General features: G+C 31.1%; 3 protein-coding genes and 1 non-coding gene across 4 annotated transcripts; 2 read left to right on the forward strand and 2 right to left on the reverse strand.

The window, feature by feature from the left end:
- The first annotated feature begins 1,600 nt into the window (after positions 1–1,600).
- Positions 1,601–3,376, forward strand: LOC108469014 (BTB/POZ domain-containing protein POB1-like). The gene has a single exon (XM_017769896.2). The coding sequence runs from the start codon at positions 2,362–2,364 to the stop codon at positions 3,136–3,138; it is 777 nt and encodes a 258-aa protein (XP_017625385.1). The 5' UTR covers positions 1,601–2,361; the 3' UTR covers positions 3,139–3,376.
- A 1,336-nt stretch (positions 3,377–4,712) lies between these two features.
- Positions 4,713–9,370, reverse strand: LOC108467440 (BTB/POZ domain-containing protein POB1-like). Its single transcript, XM_017768053.2, has 6 exons — positions 8,935–9,370; positions 7,931–8,062; positions 7,081–7,202; positions 6,868–6,931; positions 6,479–6,758; positions 4,713–5,768 (listed from the first exon to the last, which is right to left on the reverse strand). The coding sequence occupies exons 1-6, from the start codon at positions 9,182–9,184 to the stop codon at positions 5,147–5,149; spliced, it is 1,470 nt and encodes a 489-aa protein (XP_017623542.2). The 5' UTR covers positions 9,185–9,370; the 3' UTR covers positions 4,713–5,146.
- A 995-nt stretch (positions 9,371–10,365) lies between these two features.
- TRNAG-UCC (transfer RNA glycine (anticodon UCC)) lies at positions 10,366–10,437 on the forward strand. Its single transcript has one exon. It is a non-coding gene; the product is annotated as a tRNA-Gly (tRNA).
- A 53-nt stretch (positions 10,438–10,490) lies between these two features.
- LOC108467848 (uncharacterized) lies at positions 10,491–12,808 on the reverse strand. The gene is made up of 2 exons (XM_017768656.2): positions 12,194–12,808; positions 10,491–11,144 (listed from the first exon to the last, which is right to left on the reverse strand). Exons 1-2 carry the CDS (start codon positions 12,550–12,552, stop codon positions 10,736–10,738), a joined length of 768 nt encoding a protein of 255 aa, XP_017624145.1. The 5' UTR covers positions 12,553–12,808; the 3' UTR covers positions 10,491–10,735.
- Between the last annotated feature and the right edge of the window lie 10,379 nt (positions 12,809–23,187).

Consider the following 23,187-nt stretch of genomic DNA (forward strand, 5'->3'; position numbering starts at 1 on the left):
TGAATTATTCTTATATCTTTTATAGATTACATGAGTCTTTTGAATATAATATTTAAATGATGTTAAGAAATTATGACGAGAGACTTGCATCGTTAGGTTTCTGTGGTGATCACTTGTTCTAATAAAAAAATTTAAAATAAAAATATAACACTTCCAGTAATCGAACTTATAACTAAGTTTTAGAGGATCTGAATAAAATTTTCAAAATTTTAAAGAGTATGACTGAGAAATTTTTTTAAAAAATTAAGATATAATTAAAATTGTTAACTTTTTAGGTTAATAAGAATTTCTAAAAATGTTAGGAGAGTTTAATTAATTTTAAAAAAGTATAATGGGAATTCTTAAAATTTGAGGGACCTAATTAAAATTTTTGAAAAATTTCAAAGGAATATTAGAATTTTTATATTTAATAATTCATGGTATATTAATTTAAATATCTACTTTAATTATTCTTTGTAATGTATTTAGAATTATCCAACTTATTTAGAAGATCTGAGTGTTACTGCATCCAGCTCTTGTCCAACTAAATTCTATTTATGTAAAGGTGATTTTAATTTCTTTGTTAGATTATAAAATAGGATTATAACTAAGGTTTGGTTATAGTAGATTTATTATTATTATTATTATTATAATAAATTTTACTACAAATTTTACTATTTTTAATCGGACTTTGATTTGCTAAATGCTATTGTGTTGGAACTAGTGATTTATATTTAAAATCATGAATCTTTTATCGACTCATCGTCATTTTTTTTTATATGGTGCTTGGTCGGGATAGAACCGGTGCTTAGTAAGACAAATGAATATTATTTAATTTCAAAATGTCAAATAAATTTAACAAAAAATGTTAACGACATTAACAATTTACCTTGGAGTTTTAAATTAAAACTAAGACTAAAATCTGGAAAGAAAAAAAAATAAAGGAGTTAAATTCTAAATATACAAAAATACAAAAACTTGAAACATATTTTAACCTTTAAATTAACAGTTATAAAATTACATTTTGACCTCTAAAAATTATAATTTAATTTTAATCCACTTAAAATTTTTAATTTTACCTTGCATTCACATTATATTTTTCATATCATATTAATAATATATAAATGAAACTGCACTAGTAGTAACCTAACTATTAGTTTTTTTTGTCACTCAATTATAAAAAGTTATAAAATTGTTACTTAATTATTAGCAAATTTCTTTTTTAACTAAAAAAGAAAAGTAAAACTGCAAAAAAGGCCAAATTTCACAAGGTGTAAATGTTGAGGGTTAGACTTTTTAGAATCAAGAATAAATTGATATAATATATAAAAGTTGAGGGTTAAAGCTATTATTATGCTAATTTTAAAAGCTGTTATGGTTAGCCAGCTAGTGTAAAAGGAAACAAAATTGAATAGTTAAGTTATCATTTTATAACTTTTCCTAATTGAGTACTAAAAAAATTTACTAATAGTTGGGGCACTATTATTATAATTTACCTGAATAAATAATCATATCGGTCTACTATTAACAAGTCCACAAATAGACACCAACATTCAATGCATATATCAACACATTAAATCCTCTATAAAAAGGTCAGTATCTACAACAAACTTGCATCACTATCCAAAAGGAAATGGGTATGGAATCAGTACCCAAGGTATCGCCGACTCCAACCCTAGGCACCGGCGGCCTGCACAACAGTGATCAAGCGGCGGCTAAAACCTGGTGCGGCAGCGCCTTTCAGATGCCGCTGCATTACCCAAGGTACACCGAAGCTGATTACGAAGCCATGCCTGAGTGGAAAGTTGATTGTTTGCTTAAAGAATACGGACTACCCATCACCGGCGACGTTGAGCAGAAGAGAAGCTTCGCCATGGGAGCTTTTCTGTGGCCTCGTTAGCTACAATTAATGTTGTTTTATGGATCCCAATTTTCTTCCTTTTTTTTTTTTTTTAATTATGAAGTCTGAAAGGGCATTGTGTTTATGATCTTTTGTTTGCTTCATTGCCAAGTGATTATGAAAATATGGTAATTTTGAGCTATTTGTATTTTAAATATTAAATAAAATTTAGGTGGGTGTAAAATTATCGATCGGGTGTTAATTCGATTCGCATTATACATTGTTGATTATGTAGGAGTTGGATTCGCATAGATATTGTTAATTATGTAAGAGGATGCGGATTCAAATACATTAAAACATATTATTCTACTAATTTATGAATGAATTCGAAGTTAGGATAGGTGATTCTAAATATTGTGTCAAATAAAATAAATAATAATATAATTCCAATAAAAAATATATATTTATTAATCTTACTATGTATGAATTTTTATAAGTAATTAATTTTTAAATAATCTTATTATAGGTTTTAAGTTTTAATTATGTCTACTAATAGTGATGATCTTCAGATTGCATCCGAAGATGCGGTGTATGATTTCGTGTTGAAGTGGGCCAGGGCTCAATACCCAAAACTAGAAGACCGAAGAGAAGTGCTTGGTTCACACCTTGCGCAATATATTCGTTTCCCTTACATGACTTGCCGGAAACTTAAGAAGGTATTAACATGTAACGATTTTGATCAAGACGTTGCATCGAAAATTGTGCTCGAGGCCCTCTTTTACAAGGCTGATGCCCCATATAGACAACGAAGCTTGGCTGCAGAGGAATCTGTAACCTCAAACCGTCGATTCATTGAGCGAGCTTACAAATATCGACCCGTTAAGGTAGTGGAATTCGAACTTCCTCGTCAGCAATGTGTCGTGTACCTTGACTTGAAGAGGGAGGAATGTGTAAACTTGTTCCCATCCGGACGAGTCTATTCTCAGGCATTCCACCTAGGGGGACAAGGTTTCTTCCTATCAGCACATTGTAACATGGACCAACAAAGCTCTTTCTATTGCTTGGGGTTGTTTTTAGGAATGCAGGAAAAGGGCTCCGCTAGTTTCGCGGTGGACTACGAATTCGCAGCAAGATTAAAGCCGACAGAAGAGTTTGTTTGTAAATACAAAGGGAACTACACATTCACCGGCGGCAAGGCGGTTGGCTACAGGAATTTATTTGCTGTACCTTGGACATCTTTCGTGGCAGAAGATAGTATTTACTTTATAAATGGTATCCTCCATCTTAGGGCTGAGTTAACTATCAGATTGTGTTCCTGAGGCGATTTTGAGTTAAATTTTGGTCTTTTTAAACCAATGTATAGAAGTTAAACACAGTCCTGAGAGCAGGCTTACAAATATAAATTGATGGTGCTGCTGCCTAGGAGAATCAGGCAGCCTATCTTATTATTATTAATATCATTATATAGATGCTCTGAAATTTTCAAGTGGAGAGGCTATAATCACATACACTAAGACCATATTATTAATATATCAAATACTAAGATCTTTATGATAATTTCCTCTTCTTTATGACGAAACTCCTATTATACATGGCCTTTAATTGACCATTCAGAGTTTATGGATAATGATAATTATAATCAAGTTGCAGATGTTCTGTCAGCCTGATGCACCAAATCAAATATATTTTCATAGACGGTTATAATTTGTTTTCAAGTTTCTTAGTCTTTACTAATATGTAATATATACAGAAGCAAATATATATTGTATAATAGAGACTTTTGTATTAAGAATAATTTTTAAAATAAGAGAATAATGCGTTTTAATACATTCAACTCATGTCCTCTTATATTAACTACAATATTCGTGCTAATCAATTAAGACTCAACCAACAAGAATAATTTTAAATATAAAAGAAATGTTTATATTCATTCTTTAATTAAATGAAGTATTATATATTGATTAAGACGCGTGAACCCAACAATTACATTAATATTATAATGGATGAAGTGTTAAGTAATAAAAGTGTTCACTTATCATAATTTTATAATGTCACATTTTTTCTAGAATACTTGTGTAGCTTGTTTTATATGATGATATAAAAGATAAAAACACCCATAATGATATAATTTAATTTCTAAAAGAATGAATTTTTAATCACTTCCTAATTGAATTGGTGTCCTGAATCGTGACATCATAATTATAATAATATCTAACATTTATATTTACACACATATATAGGTAAAAGTATCATGAATATCTCTATATTATGGATCATATTATATTTTTGCCCTCTCTACTAAAAAAATAGATAAATTAGTTCATGTACGTTAAATTAAAAAACAAATTGGTCATTCAGTTAAAATTTTTATCCTTTTCTACTGTACAAAATCGATCCTTGCATGTCAGCATAATGTACACGTGACATGTCATGTATCACTATCTAATTATTCCGTCAATCATGCTAGTTACAAATGAATAAGATTTTTAACAGAAAAGACTAATATGCTCTTTGAATTAACATATAGAGACTCATTTGCTCATTTTTTTTAGTAGAAATGATAAAATGCAATCTAACTCTTAATACAAAAGTCTCTATTATACAATATATATTTGCTTATGTATATATTACATATTAGTAAAGACTAAGAAACTTGAAGACAAATTATAACCGTCTATGAAAATATATTTGATTTGGTGCATCAGGCTGACAGAACATCTGCAACTTGATTATAATTATCATCATCTATACTCTCCACACCACACACACACACACACACACACACACACATATACATCAAATTGTACAAGAGGCAAACACCAATATCCATAAACTCTGAATGGTCAATTAAAGGCCATGCTTAAATAGGAGTTTTGTCATAAAGAAGAGGAAATTATCATAAAGATCTTAGTATTTGATATATTAATAATATGGTCTTAGTGTATGTGATTATAGCCTCTCCACTTGAAAATTTCAGAGCATCTATATAATGATATTAATAATAATAAGATAGGCTGCCTGATTCTCCTAGGCAGCAGCACCATCAATTTATATTTGTAAGCCTGCTCTCAGGACTGTGTTTAACTTCTATACATTGGTTTAAAAAGACCAAAATTTAACTCAAAATCGCCTCAGGAACACAATCTGATAGTTAACTCAGCCCTAAGATGGAGGATACCATTTATAAAGTAAATACTATCTTCTGCCACGAAAGATGTCCAAGGTACAGCAAATAAATTCCTGTAGCCAACCGCCTTGCCGCCGTGAATGTGTAGTTCCTTTGTATTTACAAACAAACTCTTCTGTCGGCTTTAATCTTGCTGCAATTCAGTAGTCCACCGCGAAACTAGCGGAGCCCTTTTCCTGCATTCCTAAAAACAACCCCAAGCAATGGAAAGAGCTTTGTTGGTCCATGTTACAATGTGCTGATAGGAAGAAACCTTGTCCCCCTAGGTGGAATGCCTGAGAATAGACTCGTCCGGATGGGAACAAGTTTACACATTCCTCCCTCTTCAAGTCAAGGTACACGACACATTGCTGACGAGGAAGTTCGAATTCCACTACCTTAACGGGTCGATATTTGTAAGCTCGCTCAATGAATCGACGGTTTGAGGTTGCAGATTCCTCTGCAGCCAAGCTTCGTTGTCTATATGGGGCATCAGCCTTGTAAAAGAGGGCCTCGAGCACAAGTTTCGATGCAACGTCTTGATCAAAATCGTTACATGTTAATACCTTCTTAAGTTTCCGGCAAGTCATGTAAGGGAAACGAATATATTGCGCAAGGTGTGAACCAAGCACTTCTCTTCGGTCTTCTAGTTTTGGGTATTGAGCCCTGGCCCACTTCAACACGAAATCATACACCGCATCTTCGGATGCAATCTGAAGATCATCACTGGCCAATATTGCCTGGATCCCAGCAAGTGGCAAAGCCATTACCTCTTCTTGGAACCTGGAAAAAATATGCCCCGAAATCATACACATATAAGCCTCTAAATATGCATAATTTCTACTTTGACTAAAAGGTTCCCTGGAGATCAAGGCTCCCCATTTCGAGGGTCGGAGAAGGTTGGTTATTGTAGACAGTCTTCCCCCTGCTCGGATAATGTGGGAGAGAATTTTATCCAAGTCTAGCACTAAGGCTTTGCTCAGTATATAAATTCACTAGGGCAATGTAGAGACGAAAATGATTAAAGCACCTGGGAGGTCACTGTATTATAGAGACTGGATCAAATTAATCCCTCTATTATTAAATGGATCACTTTAGTCCTTATTTTACTAAAAAGAATCAAATAAACATTGTTGGTATAAAAAGATGTCTTGAATTCTTTTTTTTCAATTGCAAACAAAACATTTCATTTATAGAACCATAAAAACTTTAAATATATTAACTCTGTTAAATAGTAAATGTTAACTTTATTCCAATTTAACCTTATTTGATTCTTTTTAATAATGCAAGGACTAAAATGATTCAGTTACTAGTAAAGGGACTAATTTGATCAAGTCCCTATAATAGAGGGACATCTCAGGTACATTCACCAGATGGAAATTTATCAAACGTCTAAAATTTTTATTTCCACACAGTTAACTAGACAAGGTAAGCAACAACATAGCCAAGCTAATAAAACTATCGATCTCATGTCAAAAAGAACAGGAGCTTACTTGGTCACGTCCTTGTAACGGGCAGCGAGATACTGCTTTGCGGCATCAGTCAAAGGTTGGACAGCTTCACCCATTAATACACTCGACGGAAGATCCAAATAAAGCAGAGCTGATTCTGGTGTCATAGGCAAATTGTGTAATAACCAACTGCAATATCTCATGCATGAGGCAACCTCAAATTTGTCAGCAGCCATCAACAAATCAAGCAAGGCTGGAGCTGTAGTGACAGATAAGGTGTTGCTATACATAAAATTCAAAAGCTCCAAAAGGGCATCTTCCTCTGTAAATAATAGTACAAACATGCATCGTCATTTAACTTTGACTGCTCACACTTTTTTGATTTAAGTAAAAATAACCATGAAGCAAATATAGACAAGTTTATAATATACCGGAGGCATTGATTCTTAAGGTTACATGCCGTTGCTCTGATTCCCTCATCCCATTTGAGAAAAGCTATAAGTAATCAATAATCAAGTAATTAAATACCAATAAAGAGAAAGGGCGAAAAATATTCCGACAAGTTATATTTTCAATCTAGCAATACAAATCTCTCTTTCTATTTACTTTTTAACAAAATTTTATGAAGAGAAGTGATCACTTACCTTGTAGAAGAATGGACTTTTCGCTGCTAAAATGGGAGAGCTGATATGCAATGTTTGAACTCTCAGAACTGTAGAACAATCCATGCTCCAACTTGATTCATTTCTATTTTCATCTTCATCACCTACAAAAGTTCTAAGCAAGGTAAAAGAAATGTACTATACCAGTTTGCGACAAACCAGACCCAAGTAATATACAGTCATGGCGCGCAAGAAGCAAGAATTTAAACTGAACAAATAAAAATCATCTACTAAGTTTCTATCCCAAAATAGAGATACTTCCTTTTCCTTTAGCAGAATAAATTCAATATATAACAATAAGCTTATGGTAAAAGTATGATGGAAGCCCTTGTAATAGGAGTTAGATTGGATTTTGCCTCCTTTACTAAAAAAATAAACAAATTACTCCCTGTACATTAAATCAAAGGGCAAACTAGTCCTTTCAGTTAAAATTTTCATCCATTTCTACTGCTAAAAACTGGTGTGGTTGATGGAATAACCATACAGTTCCACATTGCGTGCATGATGACATACAGGGAGCAGTTTTAACAGTAGAAATGAATAAATTTTTTGACAGAAGGGCCAATTTGCTCTTTGATCTAATGTAGAGGGACTAATTTGCTCATTTTTTTAGTAGAGGGAGGGAAAAATGCAATCCTACTCCTAGTACAAGAGCCTCCATGGTACTTTTACCTAAGCTTCTTGTATTTTTCTCTTTTGCTCGATTGTTATTTGCTAAAAAACCCAACTACCTGTGTCAACCTTGTACAAATAAAAGTTCCTAAAGTCTCAACATAAGAGAACATAAGCAGTCAGTCAACAAAATAGTTCATTGTCTAAACAACATGGAAACCTGAATGTATTTCTTCAGCCATTGCCACAGCCTCTGCCTCTGCATCTTGATTTTCACAGCCAGCACCATCATCCATATCAGGCTGGTTATCATTTAAAATCTGCTCCTCAGGACATAAACTAAGATCCAAAACTGGAGAATGTAAAATAAAAGCAAAATCATTAGAAGCCAACCAATATTATAAAATAGACTATGTTTATATATATCATAAATATTATAAAATAGACTATGTTTACATATATCATAACAAGTAAGCATCCATAAGCATGGAACAGAGTAATCTAGGAATCAAATCCCCTGATGGAAACAAGTGAGACAAACACAAAAGACCATGGACAAGTTTATATGTTAAAAATGAGTAAATCTCAACTCTTTGAAATCCATCTCGACAACATTATCGTGTGATCGGCTCTCAACATAATTTTTTAGCCAATCAAGCTATTTTGCTCCACTTCATTATTTTCAAAGTATCAGCATCCAACAAGCAGTGTCCAACCCAAATTCGGACATAACTACAGGGATATAACCCTCAAATGATCCTCCAACTACATAGAATAAGAAAAGAATTAAACATAATTTTGTGTCGAGCACTCACACCTAAGTCCAAATAACATAGCTTTCAAGTTCTTTGCTCTTAAAAGGCTATGCCTTTTGTGTATAGAGAGAAATAACATTTAAGACCATCCAAAGAAAGAGCAACCTCCAGCACAATTTTTTATTTACAAAATTTCCAAACAAGTAAAATCCTCATAAATTTGTTTAAGTGGCTGTATTCCATAAAGTTTCCTCTCTTTTTTTCATAACATTTTCCTTCAAAGTTTCCATTTACCCAAACAAGTATATCCTTGAATTTTTATTTTTATTTTTATTTTAATTTTCCCTCTCAACTCTGGTCTACAAAGAACAGCTTTAACAATTAAATAATAGTTGCTTAAATTTTCGATTACATATCATTTTCTAAGCTGACCAAACAGAATAAATAAATAGCAAAATAAGGAACAAACCGATTTCCTTCTTGATATCCTCCCGGCGCCTTTTGCGGTGGTGGTCCCAATCGGAGATACCGGTGCAATCTTCACCATTAGGGTGACACTCCGATGGGACACCCATAATCTCGATCCGAAGAAGCCGGTCGGAGAAATTACTATCGTTGAAAGCGAAACCGAAATCACCATCGGAGCCGGAGCCAGAGGCTCCATGCCGGAACCTCGAACCCATATCCGTCGTGGGGTCCGAATTCAATTGGTCTTTCATCCCAAATAAAACAGCTAAAAACCCAGTCCTTCGTTTGTCTTTTTGTTAAGTTAAACAAAAGGGAACCCTAGCATTGTGAGCAGGCGTTATCCACGTCGAGGGAGGAGAGAACTTTGGTGCTACAGCTGGTAGCACCAATTTTATAAATGCCCACATTAGTAACTGTACAATCTGCTTTCCTTATGTAAACACTACTATTCCATTACACAAATCACTCCTAAATTTTCTGGCCAATAATATGGTAACATCTGTCATCTTTTTCTAAAACTTAAATTAAATTAAGTCATAATTCATAAATTTAGTTTTTAATATAAGAAATTATTAATTTACACCAATATAAAATTATTTTATATCTCGGATTAATATTTTTACGGTCTAATCATTATATTTCATATTTTATTCATATAAATTAAGCATGTAAATTTTGATATATATTAATTTTTTAATTATTTATTTTAAGTAAAAATTTTCAGTAATTAAATAAATATTAATATATATATCGATCGATTCGAAAATTTACATTGATAACAATTATATTGAAAAATTTAATGGTGGATAGTTAAAATATTAATCAATAATGTAGGTGGATCACTTCCCATTTAATATTTATTACTTTTTATCATTTCAACACTAATTTTATTTTTTCGATCATTTTCACTTTCAACTTTTAACATTTAATTAAATTATATCTTTTAGATGAAATTGTAGAAGACTCTTAAAATTTTAATGACATTAAAGTGACAACTCACATAATAATTCACAATTATTGCATAAAATTAGAAAAATAAATTTTTTTAAATTTCAAAAATTTAAAAATATTCATAAAAACAAATATCTACATCAATATCATTAAATTAAAATTTTAATAGTTTATAATTTTTTAGGCAAAAATTTAATTTAATTAAATTTGAATATAGAAAGAAATGATAAAAATAAAATTAAGATTGAAATGACAAATAAGTAAATATTAATAATAAATTTATTATTGTGCCTTACATTAAATAAATTAATAATATATTTATAATTAAATAAAACAATAAAGCTAATTTTTATTCGATATAAACTTTCATATCACATACTACAAGAATATTATCATAAAGTCTACTTAAGATCGAGTTATTAACTATTGTAGTTCTTTCTTTTTAGTTGTAGTTAACTAAATTGAAACATTTAAAAAACAAGCGTTTGTAGTCCAACGGTTAGGATAATTGCCTTCCAAGCAATAGACCCGGGTTCGACTCCCGGCAAACGCAGGCAATAATTTTTTATAACACTTTCAGAAACTTGGTTGAACAAAGTCAAAATCTTATTATTTTAATCAATTTAATTCCATTTTACAATCAACTTCAATATACATGTATTTTTACAAAACGAACAACTTGTTTGATAATATAATATGAGAATACAACCCAAGCAAATACTAAGTGCTAGCTTTGTGATCTAAACCAAGTTTTTTACACATTAATAACACCCATTTCATGCTATATATAGCTCAACAAACCATGAGACACATTATTTACCAAAATTTATGAAGAACCTAAGGTGGTTTTATTATGTTTTTTCTGGAGGTGAAGCCGATGAAATCTCGAAGTAAGTTGGCCTTGGGGTTGAGGGGCAACCTATGGATCGGATTAGATCTTCCACAGCTAGAACGTGAAACTTAGGGGGTGAATTCAGTGCGGTGTTGTCGACTCGGTGCTCATATATTTTTCCCTTCTTGTCGAGTTTGTATTCAGAAGTGCCATCAAATCGACCACGACTTTCCCATGGGACTCGTGGAATGCCATGGATGGTCCAGCGAACCATTATGACATTCTCCATTGGCTGCCATACACTGACAATGTCAAGCCAGAGAGCTTTGAAAAATATTCTCCCATGGAATCGCAGTGCTGAGAAGAATGACTTATAATTGTCAATTCCGATGAAAGTATTGAGAGGATCTTTGAATACAATATCATCCCTAAATAGAGAAGTAACTTTGTCAGAATATGGAGTATAAAGACGGGCAGAATATGGGAAAATTAATCCTCCTGCATCTATAGAGGTGTCACACAGAAAAGCCCGTAATCTATTTGCACGAGGCAGGCAGCAGCATGCATTGACCTAGTGGCATATGCTATTATGCACGTAAGGCATAACTTTATCCAGTATTGTCAAGACAAGCATCTAGGCATTGCGCCTTAGCATCAAACAAAAGCACCTCAAACCCCTTTGGGCCAGGCGCATTCAGTAGGCACAAGCTTGACCCCCCTAGGCATGCATTTTTGTAAGGCAATACGTATAAAAAGAAAAAAAAGAAAAACCATATTTGAAAAGGGATCCTTCTCAATATTTGTGTATACGACGACAGGCACAGGACCAAAAGAAAACATGCATACCGGCCAACAAAATTAAAAGAAAAGTTAGCTTATTCACTAAACAAATTTGACCAACTTTCAGAGTTTGTTATCGTAAGTATAAATCTTAAGCTTATTATACACACAAGCACGTACATGACCAATAGACATAAAAAAATGCACACACATACATGTTGCACCTTATTTCACTCGAGCAAAAGCGCTTCTCTTTCGAGCTTTGTGCCTTGGTCAATATAAGGGTTCAAACGCATAAAGTACACACCTTGCCCTTAACAAAACCACCTTTGCCATCCATCAATTTGTAAAACCAATCAAACATGGATACTATTAACAGAGCTCTCTATGTTCTATAAGCTAAGAGCCAATACTTTCTTCCTTATACACCACACACAAACACTAAACAGTCAACTTTCAAACAAAAGACCAATATTCAAAAACATCTAATTGCATAAAAAAACATAAGCTTAGGATGAATGAGTACGAGTTATTCAAACAAATGGCATCACCTTTTTTTTTTTTTTTTTGAATTTAACGATCCAAAAATCAGCAGTAATGAACAAGGAAAACTCGGAAAAATCGAATTTATTCTACAGAATTCTCCATTACTTACTCCATTTCGAGGAAATCAAATACGGGAAAATTGAATCCGAACCTGTAAATATCAAAACTGAGCTCTCTGTAGAAGATGTCCGGTAACTCCTCTCTCAAGGTCCGAATAGCGTAACCCATATTCACGTAATAATCCTGCTTTTCCTCTTCCTCTTTGCTGGGCTTCGATCCTCGCTTCACCGGAGCCGAAAATTGTACGTACAACCTCAAGTTTTGGCTCAAACCCGAAACCGTACTGCCGGCATCTTTAACACCGACCCTAGCGTTGGTCCTTGACCAAACTTTCTCGTCGTCGTTCTTCGAAATCGCGCAGCTCTTGAGGAATTTATGGCGAGGGGTAGGGTTAGAGAAAATTTTTGCAGAGGCGGTGGAAATTTCAGGTGAAGGCATGAGAAATGCCATCTCGAAGTACGTTTCTAGAGAAAATTTGGAGCAGAGAAGGCGGGATTAAACGAAAGGAAGGGAGTTAAATGCCATTTTCTTTGGACGGAATAAAAAGTGGGAAATTTCCAGGATAGGGTTGTTTGGATAGCCAGAGAATCTAAGATGGATGGCGGTTTTTTTTTTTAAGTATCTATCTGAACCGGCCCATGATTTCCTTTCTAATCAATAAGATAATCGATAAAAAAATCGGATCCTTTCCAATCAGGTTTGAAAAAAAGTAGCAGAAAATAATATTCTTACATTAAAAATAATGTTCATAATAATTAATGTAAGATTTAATCGGCCACTGATCCCTGTCTTGAATAAACTAGTGTTTATATTTTATATTTCTTATTTAATTTTGCATTATTCTCTTATTTTTTCTATTAAAATCTAGTCTCTCGATTTTAAATTGAGTAAATTACATTAAAAGGTTATTAAATTATTATTAAATTTACGTTTTAGAAACTCAATTTTACAAAGTTAAAATGGTAACTAAATTATTCGAAAGTTTTCATTTAAAGTCATTGAACTATTCGAAAAATTTTATTCAAGTCATTAGGATGTTAAGTTTTTTTTTTAAGTCTATCTAGTGAGCTCCGAGCGACAATTCGACAATCGGTATGATGGATTAGTATCTACCAACAAGTAGAAGAACATATCTTAAGTTCAAGTCGATTTGATGATCAGTATTGGATATTAAATAAGAAAGTTGCTTGGATTTTGTTCAACAGACTTGTGATGTTCAAAGTTGTTTTATGAAAAAAAAACAGAATTGTACAAAAGAAGGAAAATGAAAGCTTTCAATTGGTAAAAACAGTGTAAATAGAGAAGGTCATACAAGAGCAGTTTTAATAGTTCAGTAACTTAAATGAAAACTTTCGAGTAATTCAATGACCATTCTGTAACTTTTTTGAAGTTGAGTGACCAAAATATAAATTTATTAATAATTTAGTGACCTTGGGTGTAATTTACCCTTTTAAAACCCAAGAATAACACTCCCCTTTATCTAATTTTAAAAAATAAAGTACGATTTATACTACTAAATTTGAATATGTGGTATTCGAATGGAAATAAATTAATATCATTGCTAATTGCAGTTTAATTTTTAAATCAAATAAAAAAAGGATGAAATTGTTGAAATTAAAAAATAAAGAATTAAATTTTAAAAATTCAAAGAGTATAGATACTGAATCTGGAATTAGACCTTTATATTTGCCTTTATCTATTATTTCATTAAGATGAGAAAAAACCTATATAAATAAGTGAAGAAACTTTAAAATAAATAAAAATACTATTTATTGATGATTATATTATTAATTTGTTATTAAAATAATATTTTGTTTTTATTAATAAATTTTAATATTAAAAATATTTTATTAAAATTATAAATAAATTATTTAGCATTCAATATTTATATATTTTAAATTCACTCCAAATTTTGAATTTTAGTTATTTTGAAAATTGGAGAAAAGATTGTATGAAACTATGATTCCACGTCATCACTATCCCCTTTCAATAGAAGAATGACAAATCAGATTTTTCCTCCTGATTTTCAGCCTTTTCTTATTGAAAAAATTCAAATCCAACTAAAAATGTTAAATATCAAGAGGAAAAAGTTGATTTATCATTCTCCTGTTGGAAAGAGATAAAGGATGACATGGAATCACCGTTTTATATAATCTCTTCTCTAAAAATTGAGTTAAGACTCAATTTGAATGACACCAACTCATTCAAAATCTTTATAATAATAAGTATGGACATATTTTTCTATAACTTGTATTTTTTTTTCGAAAGTTTACAAGTACAATAAAACCAAAGAATAATTATAAATAAATGTATGAATAATCATCAAGTGTAAAATCGAACCATTACATCATAAACATATTAAGAATTGAAACAAATAATCAAACTATTATTGTAACACCCCGTACCCGAGACCGTTGCCGGAGTCGAACACGAGGTGTTAACGGACTTACTTCATTACATACCCAGCTCACACAATTCATTTTTAAATTTTTCCAGACAAGCTGGCTAACTGCATCACAGTCACTTAAAAAATCATATCTCGAGTTCCAAAACTCGAAATTCAGTTCTGTAAATTTTTCCTGAAACTAGACTCATATATCTATTTACAAATTTTTTTCTAGAATTTTTTGGTCGGGCCAATTAGTACAGTTTATTAGTTAAATTCTCCCTTGTTTCGGGGTTCGACTACTCTGACCTCTGTGTGTTACGAATTAGATATCTCCCTGTACAGAGCTTCAATGACTATGTCATTTGTCTCTAATAAAACTATACTCAATAATGAATCTGTACATATAAATCATGACTTATAATTATCTTTGTAAAATTTATGGTGAATTTTCAAAGTTATAATAGGGGATCCAGAAATCGTTCTGGCCCTGTTTCACAAAAATTTAAACATCTCATAAAATATAGCTCATATATCTGTTTTGTTTCTTCCATATGAAAATAGACTCATCAAGCTTCGATTCCATAACTTATTCATTATTTAATTCCATTTCTACTATTTTTAGTGATTTTTTAGACTCACTTCACTACTGCTGTCTAAAAAATATTTTGTGGTAAATTTTACCTATTTCATGGTTTCCATGGATTAGCTAGCAATTTGACATACATAGCACCAATTATGATCATGATTAGCCATTCCAATGGCTAATCATTGCCAAACATTTCCATACCACTCAATAACCATATCATAAGACCATATATATACAAAATAATTATAATGTCATACTCAACATATACAAGCCATTTTCGCATGGCTATACGAATATACATTACCAAAAGATACTTAATTAACAACAAAGGTCAGTCCTATACATGCCATTATCAAAGTTCGATTGAAAGAGTACCAAAAAGGGGCTTAGATAGTGTGGATGACTTCGACTTTGACACTTCCAAGACCGTAGCTGACGAACAAAATCTACAAAATAGAGAATTAAGGTAACGGAGTAAGCATTACCATGCTTAGTAAGTTTTAAGCAATGCAAACCATTAATTTACTTATAGATCGATTATTGAAATTAAAAAAAAAGATCATAAGAATTCGAAAAGCATCTCATGTAACCTTTCACCATAATCGAATACACATATGAGATTTTTACATATACTTCTCATTTGACATTCATGATTCAATTCGATCAATCTAACATATACAGTATATAATACATACCGAACAACTTAATGCATTGAACAATTTCAATGGTGGTTTCCTCCGAACATTCGAAATCACAATCTTACTCAAATCACCGGCATTAAGCTTGCTAGGTTTTTTTTTAAAACCCGTTTCCAATTTCTAGCACAAAGCCTGCGGGATTTAACCCGGATATCTATTACCAGCACTAGACCTGCGGACTATAAGTCCGGATATAATACCAGCATTAAGCCTGCGGGATTTAACCCGGATATAATACCACATAAATTTTTCCTATTTAATTATATACTCACACATCCCATTCAACTTACTACATTAGCAGTCATTTACTACATTCAGATACAAGCTCCATATGAATATGACCATTTTCATTTCGGTTCAAAAATCCCACACAGATAATAATATATATATATATATATATATATATATATATATATAACCATATCACCATTTAATCTTAACTTATAGTGATCACTCATCTATATGGCATACATATAAATCATTTATCACATAATTTACTACAAGTGGGACCAAATATTACGATTCAACTAATGTATTCATACTAAGACATTATCATTTATATATTTTAAAGGTGACCACTTAGAACTTACCTCGGATGCTTGAACCGTTGCGGATTATCTACTCGACTGCTTTCTCCTTTCCCTTTTCTGATTTAAACCCCTTTTGCTATTGAGCTTAATTAAAACAAATAGATTTATTTAAATTATTTACTCGGCTTTACTTCTTAGTTTAGTAGTCACAATAAACAATCATATATCTTCGAAACATAATATGTTTTATAGAATAGGCTACAATTGTTGTTATTATTTTATGCCTATTACACCGACATCTATTTCGCATACACAAACCAAAATTTACATAACTTACCGTGCTTTATATACACAAGTTTAACTATATGTATCCAAACTCCTCTACGACTCAAGGTACATACACAAGGCATTCGTATATCTATGCCTATGTGTGACTATCACAATTGAATGATTACTAGTCTCATGCACAACCTCGGATTCACATAAATAATATTTAACATGTCATTACTTTATAAACCCCATTCGGCCCTAATCAAACAAATTTAACTTCTATAAAAAGATTTTCATTCCATGATCAATGTAACCATTTCATATTGGTTTTATCTATGCCACAGAATGACCGATTCACTCCATTACTTAAATAACCGATTCTATCTTGCTCCTATAGGATTACAACTTACTTACTATAATTTCTAATCTTATACCTATTATTATAGGAAATACCGAATGCTTCAACATAGCTAACTAAAATTTCCTAACAACATCTTATTAGCCATTTATTAGCCTTCAAAAAGCATCTAATACAAGACAATTAATAACTATACAATATACTAAATTTGCTAGCACCCATATTACTTAACCGAATGTTATAACCTCAATTACACATTTTTTTTTTAAAACATTCGGCACCTCCCTCTAAACATACACTAATCTCAACCTTCAAGTTAACAACAATTTATCACTCTTCATATCCTAATATAGCATCCCTTTTAATGACATAAAGAAAGAAAGAAAAATATTTACCAAGAGTTTCAAACTACTTGGCCGAATATCAAACCTCCAAACAACCAAAAATTTAACTCATGGAATGAATAGAATTTGAACAAATCACCAAAATTATACATAAATTTTCAAGAATTTCAAAGTACTTACCTCTTTCTAAATATTCTCCAAGCCGAAATCAAACAAAGAAATTTTTTTTCTTCTTTCTAATCTCAAGTTACGGCAATGGTGGAGTGAGGATGAACCAACTTTGGTTTCTCCTCCCACTCACCCAAATATTTTATTAATCTTTATTCATTATTTCATTTTTGTAATATTAATTATTAGCAAAAATAATTATTTTATACATAAATCCATAACATGGCCGGCCACTAACAAAAATTTTGACTAATTGACATGCAAGTACATTTTTTTAACCTCATGCACAATTAGATCCTTTTATAATTACCTATCCTATTTCACAAAAGTCTCACCTAAGTCCCTTCTTCAAAATTTCACATACTGATGACAAAATTAATGCATGAAACTTTCACACATTCATATTCACATAAAATAAACATAAAATATGACGGTTAATTATTTTTATGACTCGGTTTTGTGGTCCCGAAACCACTTCCCAACTAGGGTCAAATTAGGGCTGTTACAATTATAACACAAACAAATTATGAACCGAAACAATCTAAACAATGAATTACATATTTGACTATTAAAACTAAAATTTTCACATAGTAACAACTTATGATGTGACTTGAAAGCTTACACATTTAATTGAGCTTGATGAGTATCAATACTTGGGATTCAATGCCTCGCTTTTGCCATCTGTATCAAGGTATCATTGGAGATAAGTACATAATTCTCAATTTATTTGTGATATTTATTGTCTTGAATTATACTATTTATGTTCTTAAATATATTATTTACATTTTTATTTATTTTTTATTTATAGAATAATTACAGAAAAACAAGCTTAAAATTTAATTTTGAGAATTAGACTTCACTTAACACAACTTCAATATTTTGGCTATAATTTGAGTTACAAGATTTCGTTTTAGTCCTATAATATACTGATTCAAATGGAATCAAAATATCTAACTGAAGTTGTTTCACAACTCAAGCTGGAAAAATATTAGGAAGGAATTGAAAAATGGCCTAGAAGTTTGACACAAAAATTACCAAAAAAACTACAAAAATTCTACTTTATTTAATTAAGGGAACTTTCGTATTTTTATCCAATATATTATTTTTGCCCTATACATAGAAATTACGAGGTTAAACAAGAGACATAAACATAGCTACTTAGTTTTATTTCGTGAGTTTCTAAACTATTTCTAGTTAAATTTTTTTCGAAGTTTGATTCACAAAGTTTGTGAGATCTAATTGTTCTTAATATTTTCTTTTTATTCTTTGGCATTTATATGTCTTTTGATTTAATTATAAATATTCATATTTGTTGAATATCGATATCATATTCACTTGCTTAGAATATTTGTCTTGTCAATTAGAATTGTTAAATCTATATTTGTTTAATTTATTTTAATACCGTGACGAACAACATAGGTGGATATGATAGAGATATGCATTTTATGTTGTGTGGGTATGTGACCTAACTTAAATAAACCCACTAAGGTCAGTTTGTTGATTAAAACTAGCTCTACCAATAAATTAAATTTTAAGCGCGAAGTTATAGAGTTGTTTATTAGTAAGAGAAGTAAATTCAAATAGGTTACCCCATGTTATGGAGACAGTAAGGAGAGACTGGTTGCTAGGCGTAATGTTGGCAACTATAACTAGTTTAGTAAATAACACTGAAAGCTATTTTTGCATCAATGATCAAATTTACGAATCAAACAGATATTTAACCTTTGGTTAGAATTTCATCTCATCGATTTTCTTATATTTTATTTTACAATATATATTTTTTATTTTGAATTTAATTTTAGTTTTAAATTTTAACTCTTTATTTTTTTTTGTTTTACTTGATTATTAGGTAAATAAAATTATCATCGACGTCTATATATTCGACTCTACTCACTGCTATCTACAAATTTATTATTGAGTAAGAAATTTCACTATGCGAAAACCAAAAACATAGTATATTTTCAGGGTCTTTTATTTGGTTAAAAATAAAATAAAATAAAAACTAAAAAATCAAGTTGATGAAGAATTTTGAAATTGTAGTTGAGATGAAAAGAAGATGAAATTTGAGAAATTCTAAATTTTGAATTTTTATTTAATTATTGGTTTTTAACGTAAATAATTTGAATTCATTAAATGGAGAAACAATACATTGTAAAGTCATAATGCTAACTATTAATGGAATCGAAAGTAAAGTTAATAGATAGAAGAATTTCATGTGCTGACCTCATAGTTAAGAGAGTTTACCGCTCCAAATGTAACTTAGGTTTAAATTGCGCTAATCGCACTAATTATTCGAACTTTACCTTATATTGTAATTAAAAAGAAAAAAGAAGAAGAAGTTAATAGACAGAACATTAATTGACCCACTTAAACTAATAATTCAGATTTAATGTTAATTATTTCTGACGCTTAAATGCTTTGTTTATTTTATGTTAAAAATAAATTTAGATTATTTAACGGATTTACTATTTATATAAATTATTTGAAATATAATATATTTGTAATATTTTGAATATATTGTTATATGTATAAATTTTACGAGAAAATTTATTTAAATTTAAATGGTATCAAAACTATTTTATAAGAGTTTTTTTTAAATATTATTATCTTTACTTGTATTATTTTGTGATATTTATTGAGATTTTAGTTTTAAATTTTAATTATAATTTAATGTATGATATTTAAAACTTCATTATTATGAGGGTAAATTGCATAAATAGTCACTCATGTGTCAAAAATTTTCATTTTAGGCACTCAGAATAAAAAGTTTACAATTTAAGCACTCTCGTTACATAGTTCGATCATTTTGGTCACTCTCATTAAAACTCACAAATGGCAAGCTGACATGGTAATTAAAAAAATCAGTATAATAATAAATTTAGCCCTCAACTTTTACATATTATATCAACTTAGTCATAACTTTAAAAAAATTAACCTTCAAAATTTACAAATAGTCCCAATTTGATCCTAGTTCTACAAAAATTCAAAGAAATAGGTTCTTTAATGGTTTCCATTTTCATTGCTGCACTATAGTTGTAGAGGGGTACAAAAGAATGATCAGATAAAGAAGAAGAAGAAGAAGAAAATTGCATTCTCGCTATTAAAATTCTGATTACAAATTTACATCATTTGACCAACATTGTTTTGTAATGTTAATAAACTCTATTCAAACATCATTAAACCAATGATTTCTTTTCTTAGAAATCTGAATGGTTTTAACATTAGGCTTCTTCACTTCCATCTTTAGGAATAGTAATAATGAGAATCCCATTTTCCATGGAAGCTTTAACTTGATTAGTCTTTGCATTCTCAAACAACCTAAACCACCTCGATAACTTGCCACTGCTTCGCTCCACACGATGCCGCATCTCGTTCTTTTCTTCCTTCTCCACATTCTTTCGCTACTAATTTGAAGCACCATTTTATCTTCGATTTCCTCTTTCTTAAGCCCAGAAAGATCGACTTTGAACACATGGGCATTCGACTTCTTTTTCTAGTCGATGTGAGTGTTGACCAAGGCTGAATTTTCTTGGAAAAGTGATTCCAAATTATTGAAAGGGTCCTATATGTTGATGGCGAATGGATCAAAGATGTTGCTCCGTTGATTTCCAAAGAAACTTGGGATCAAAGATATTTTTTTCCTTTTCAAATTATTGGAATTACTTTTAGGTGCGTAGGAGTGAATTTGAGAATTAAGCAATTAGCATCAATTATTTCTTAATTAAGGAGAATAAACGAATAATAACCAATGAGAGAGGCAATACCCAATAAAGAATCCACCTACACTTCATCTATTATTATGAATTTCAATTAAACGATTTATTCACTTGGTATCTTAATTCGTAGAAGTCCCTAAATTATGCTAAAATCTCTTTTGAGAGTAAGAGCAACTGACTCTAGTTTGATTAATCAAATCTCTTTCTAATTAAAACCCCTATCGTTGTATTAACTCGATCTATAGATTCCCCTCTTAGATTTGACTATAATCTGGTAGATTTATGTTGTCCTATTTTTAGGATTGCATGCAACTCCACTCAATTATGCTAGATCTACTTTTAAAAGGAACTTTTCCTCCTCTAATTTAAGCACATTAAACATGAATTAATATCCCAGAAATATTAAAATTAGAAATAAGTACACATAACTAAGAACAATAATCAAGTATTTATCGCATAAAACAAAAATTAAATAATAGAATTCATCATAGCTTTCATCTTTCCTAGGTATCTAGAGAATTAGTTCATAATTCTGAATAAATACATCTCAAAGTCAAAATAACCACAAGAAATAAAGAAACTCATAAAAATTTCAAAGGAAATTAAAAGGAGTTATTCAATCTTGTTGGAAATCTGTTTCAGAGTTGGCTCTAATAGTGTTCTTCGAGTTGTTTTCTTCAATATTCTCTGATGGCTCTCTATTCTCTTCTTCTATTTGGTATTTATAGACTTTGGAATGTCCAAAAATCCTAAAAATTGCATTTTTCCTCGTGTTTGGGAAGCAAGTGCGAAATTGACACGGTCTGGCACATGGCTGTGTGTCCAGCCCGTGTGGCTCCTGAAATATGCTTTTTTTATCCGATTTTCGCTCGTTTTTTGTTCCTTTTGCTCCCAAATGCTTACCAAAGAATAAAAACATGAATTTAAAGGAATAGGAACATAAAATTCACCAATTTGCATAAATAATCATCCTAAAACGCATTATGAACGGGATTAAAGTATATTACTTTCATCATTTATCAGAGGGGTATTTTTATTTTATTTAATATTAATATATTTATATTTATTATTATGACACCCCACGCCTGACCCGTCCACAGGATCCGGGTATGGAATGTAACAAGTTTGACCTATTGGACTACTCCAACACTTCTCTTTAAAACACTCCAACAATTTTTGGCAGATTCCATTTTCGTGGTGTAGCATTTCAGAAATTCTAACTCTGTTTTAAAATAGCTATTTCGCCTTGCATAAAGATTTAAAATACACAATCATAGCTTGCGATGGCTATCATAAACACTTTTATAAATCGGGGTGGGAATAAGCCATTCAAGGCTACAATTATCATTAAAATAAATACAAAACATTAATTTAAAAACAACAACAGTTCGACAAAAGATAACTTCTAACAAAAGTTCTAATAACCCTCAGCGAATACATATTACCCACAAAATCAAAAGGGTCACAAATGGTCGTAGGTTTGGCAGATTTCCTTCAATGGTATGCTTGATCTAAGAACCTAAAAGCAAAGGGGAAATGTGGTAAGTTCAAAAGAACTTAGTGAGTTCCTAAAAGATAATAACAGACATTAAGGGATAGAAATCCAGGTTGTCAACTAACTCACCATATTTGGCAAACATATCCCTCTAGCCCATAAGACATCTGGTGAATTCAATCGCGACTCACCTCGCCCATTGGTGTACTTCGTTGGTCTAAGTTACCATGCATGACATTGCGAGCACATCCGCTATGAGGACTTGCTATTTACGTTGTATAACCCTTTTTTGAATAATAGGTTTATTGTTTATTCTTTTCATATAGTGTGCATAAACTAATGTACCCTTTTTTTTCTCTTGTACTCTCTTCCTTGTGCTAGCTTCTGATCTCGGTTCCTGAAAAACCTATCATATCTTAGATTTTCATAATTTCTTAACTGAACCATACACAATCATTTCATTTCTATCCTCAACACTCCCCTCATTGTTTGGACACATAAGTGTTCCCTAGCAAGGTCTGGTTTTCATCA

The sequence above is a fragment of the Gossypium arboreum genome, chromosome 8 (genome assembly GCF_025698485.1).
Source record: "Gossypium arboreum isolate Shixiya-1 chromosome 8, ASM2569848v2, whole genome shotgun sequence".
Taxonomy (NCBI): domain Eukaryota; kingdom Viridiplantae; phylum Streptophyta; class Magnoliopsida; order Malvales; family Malvaceae; genus Gossypium; species Gossypium arboreum.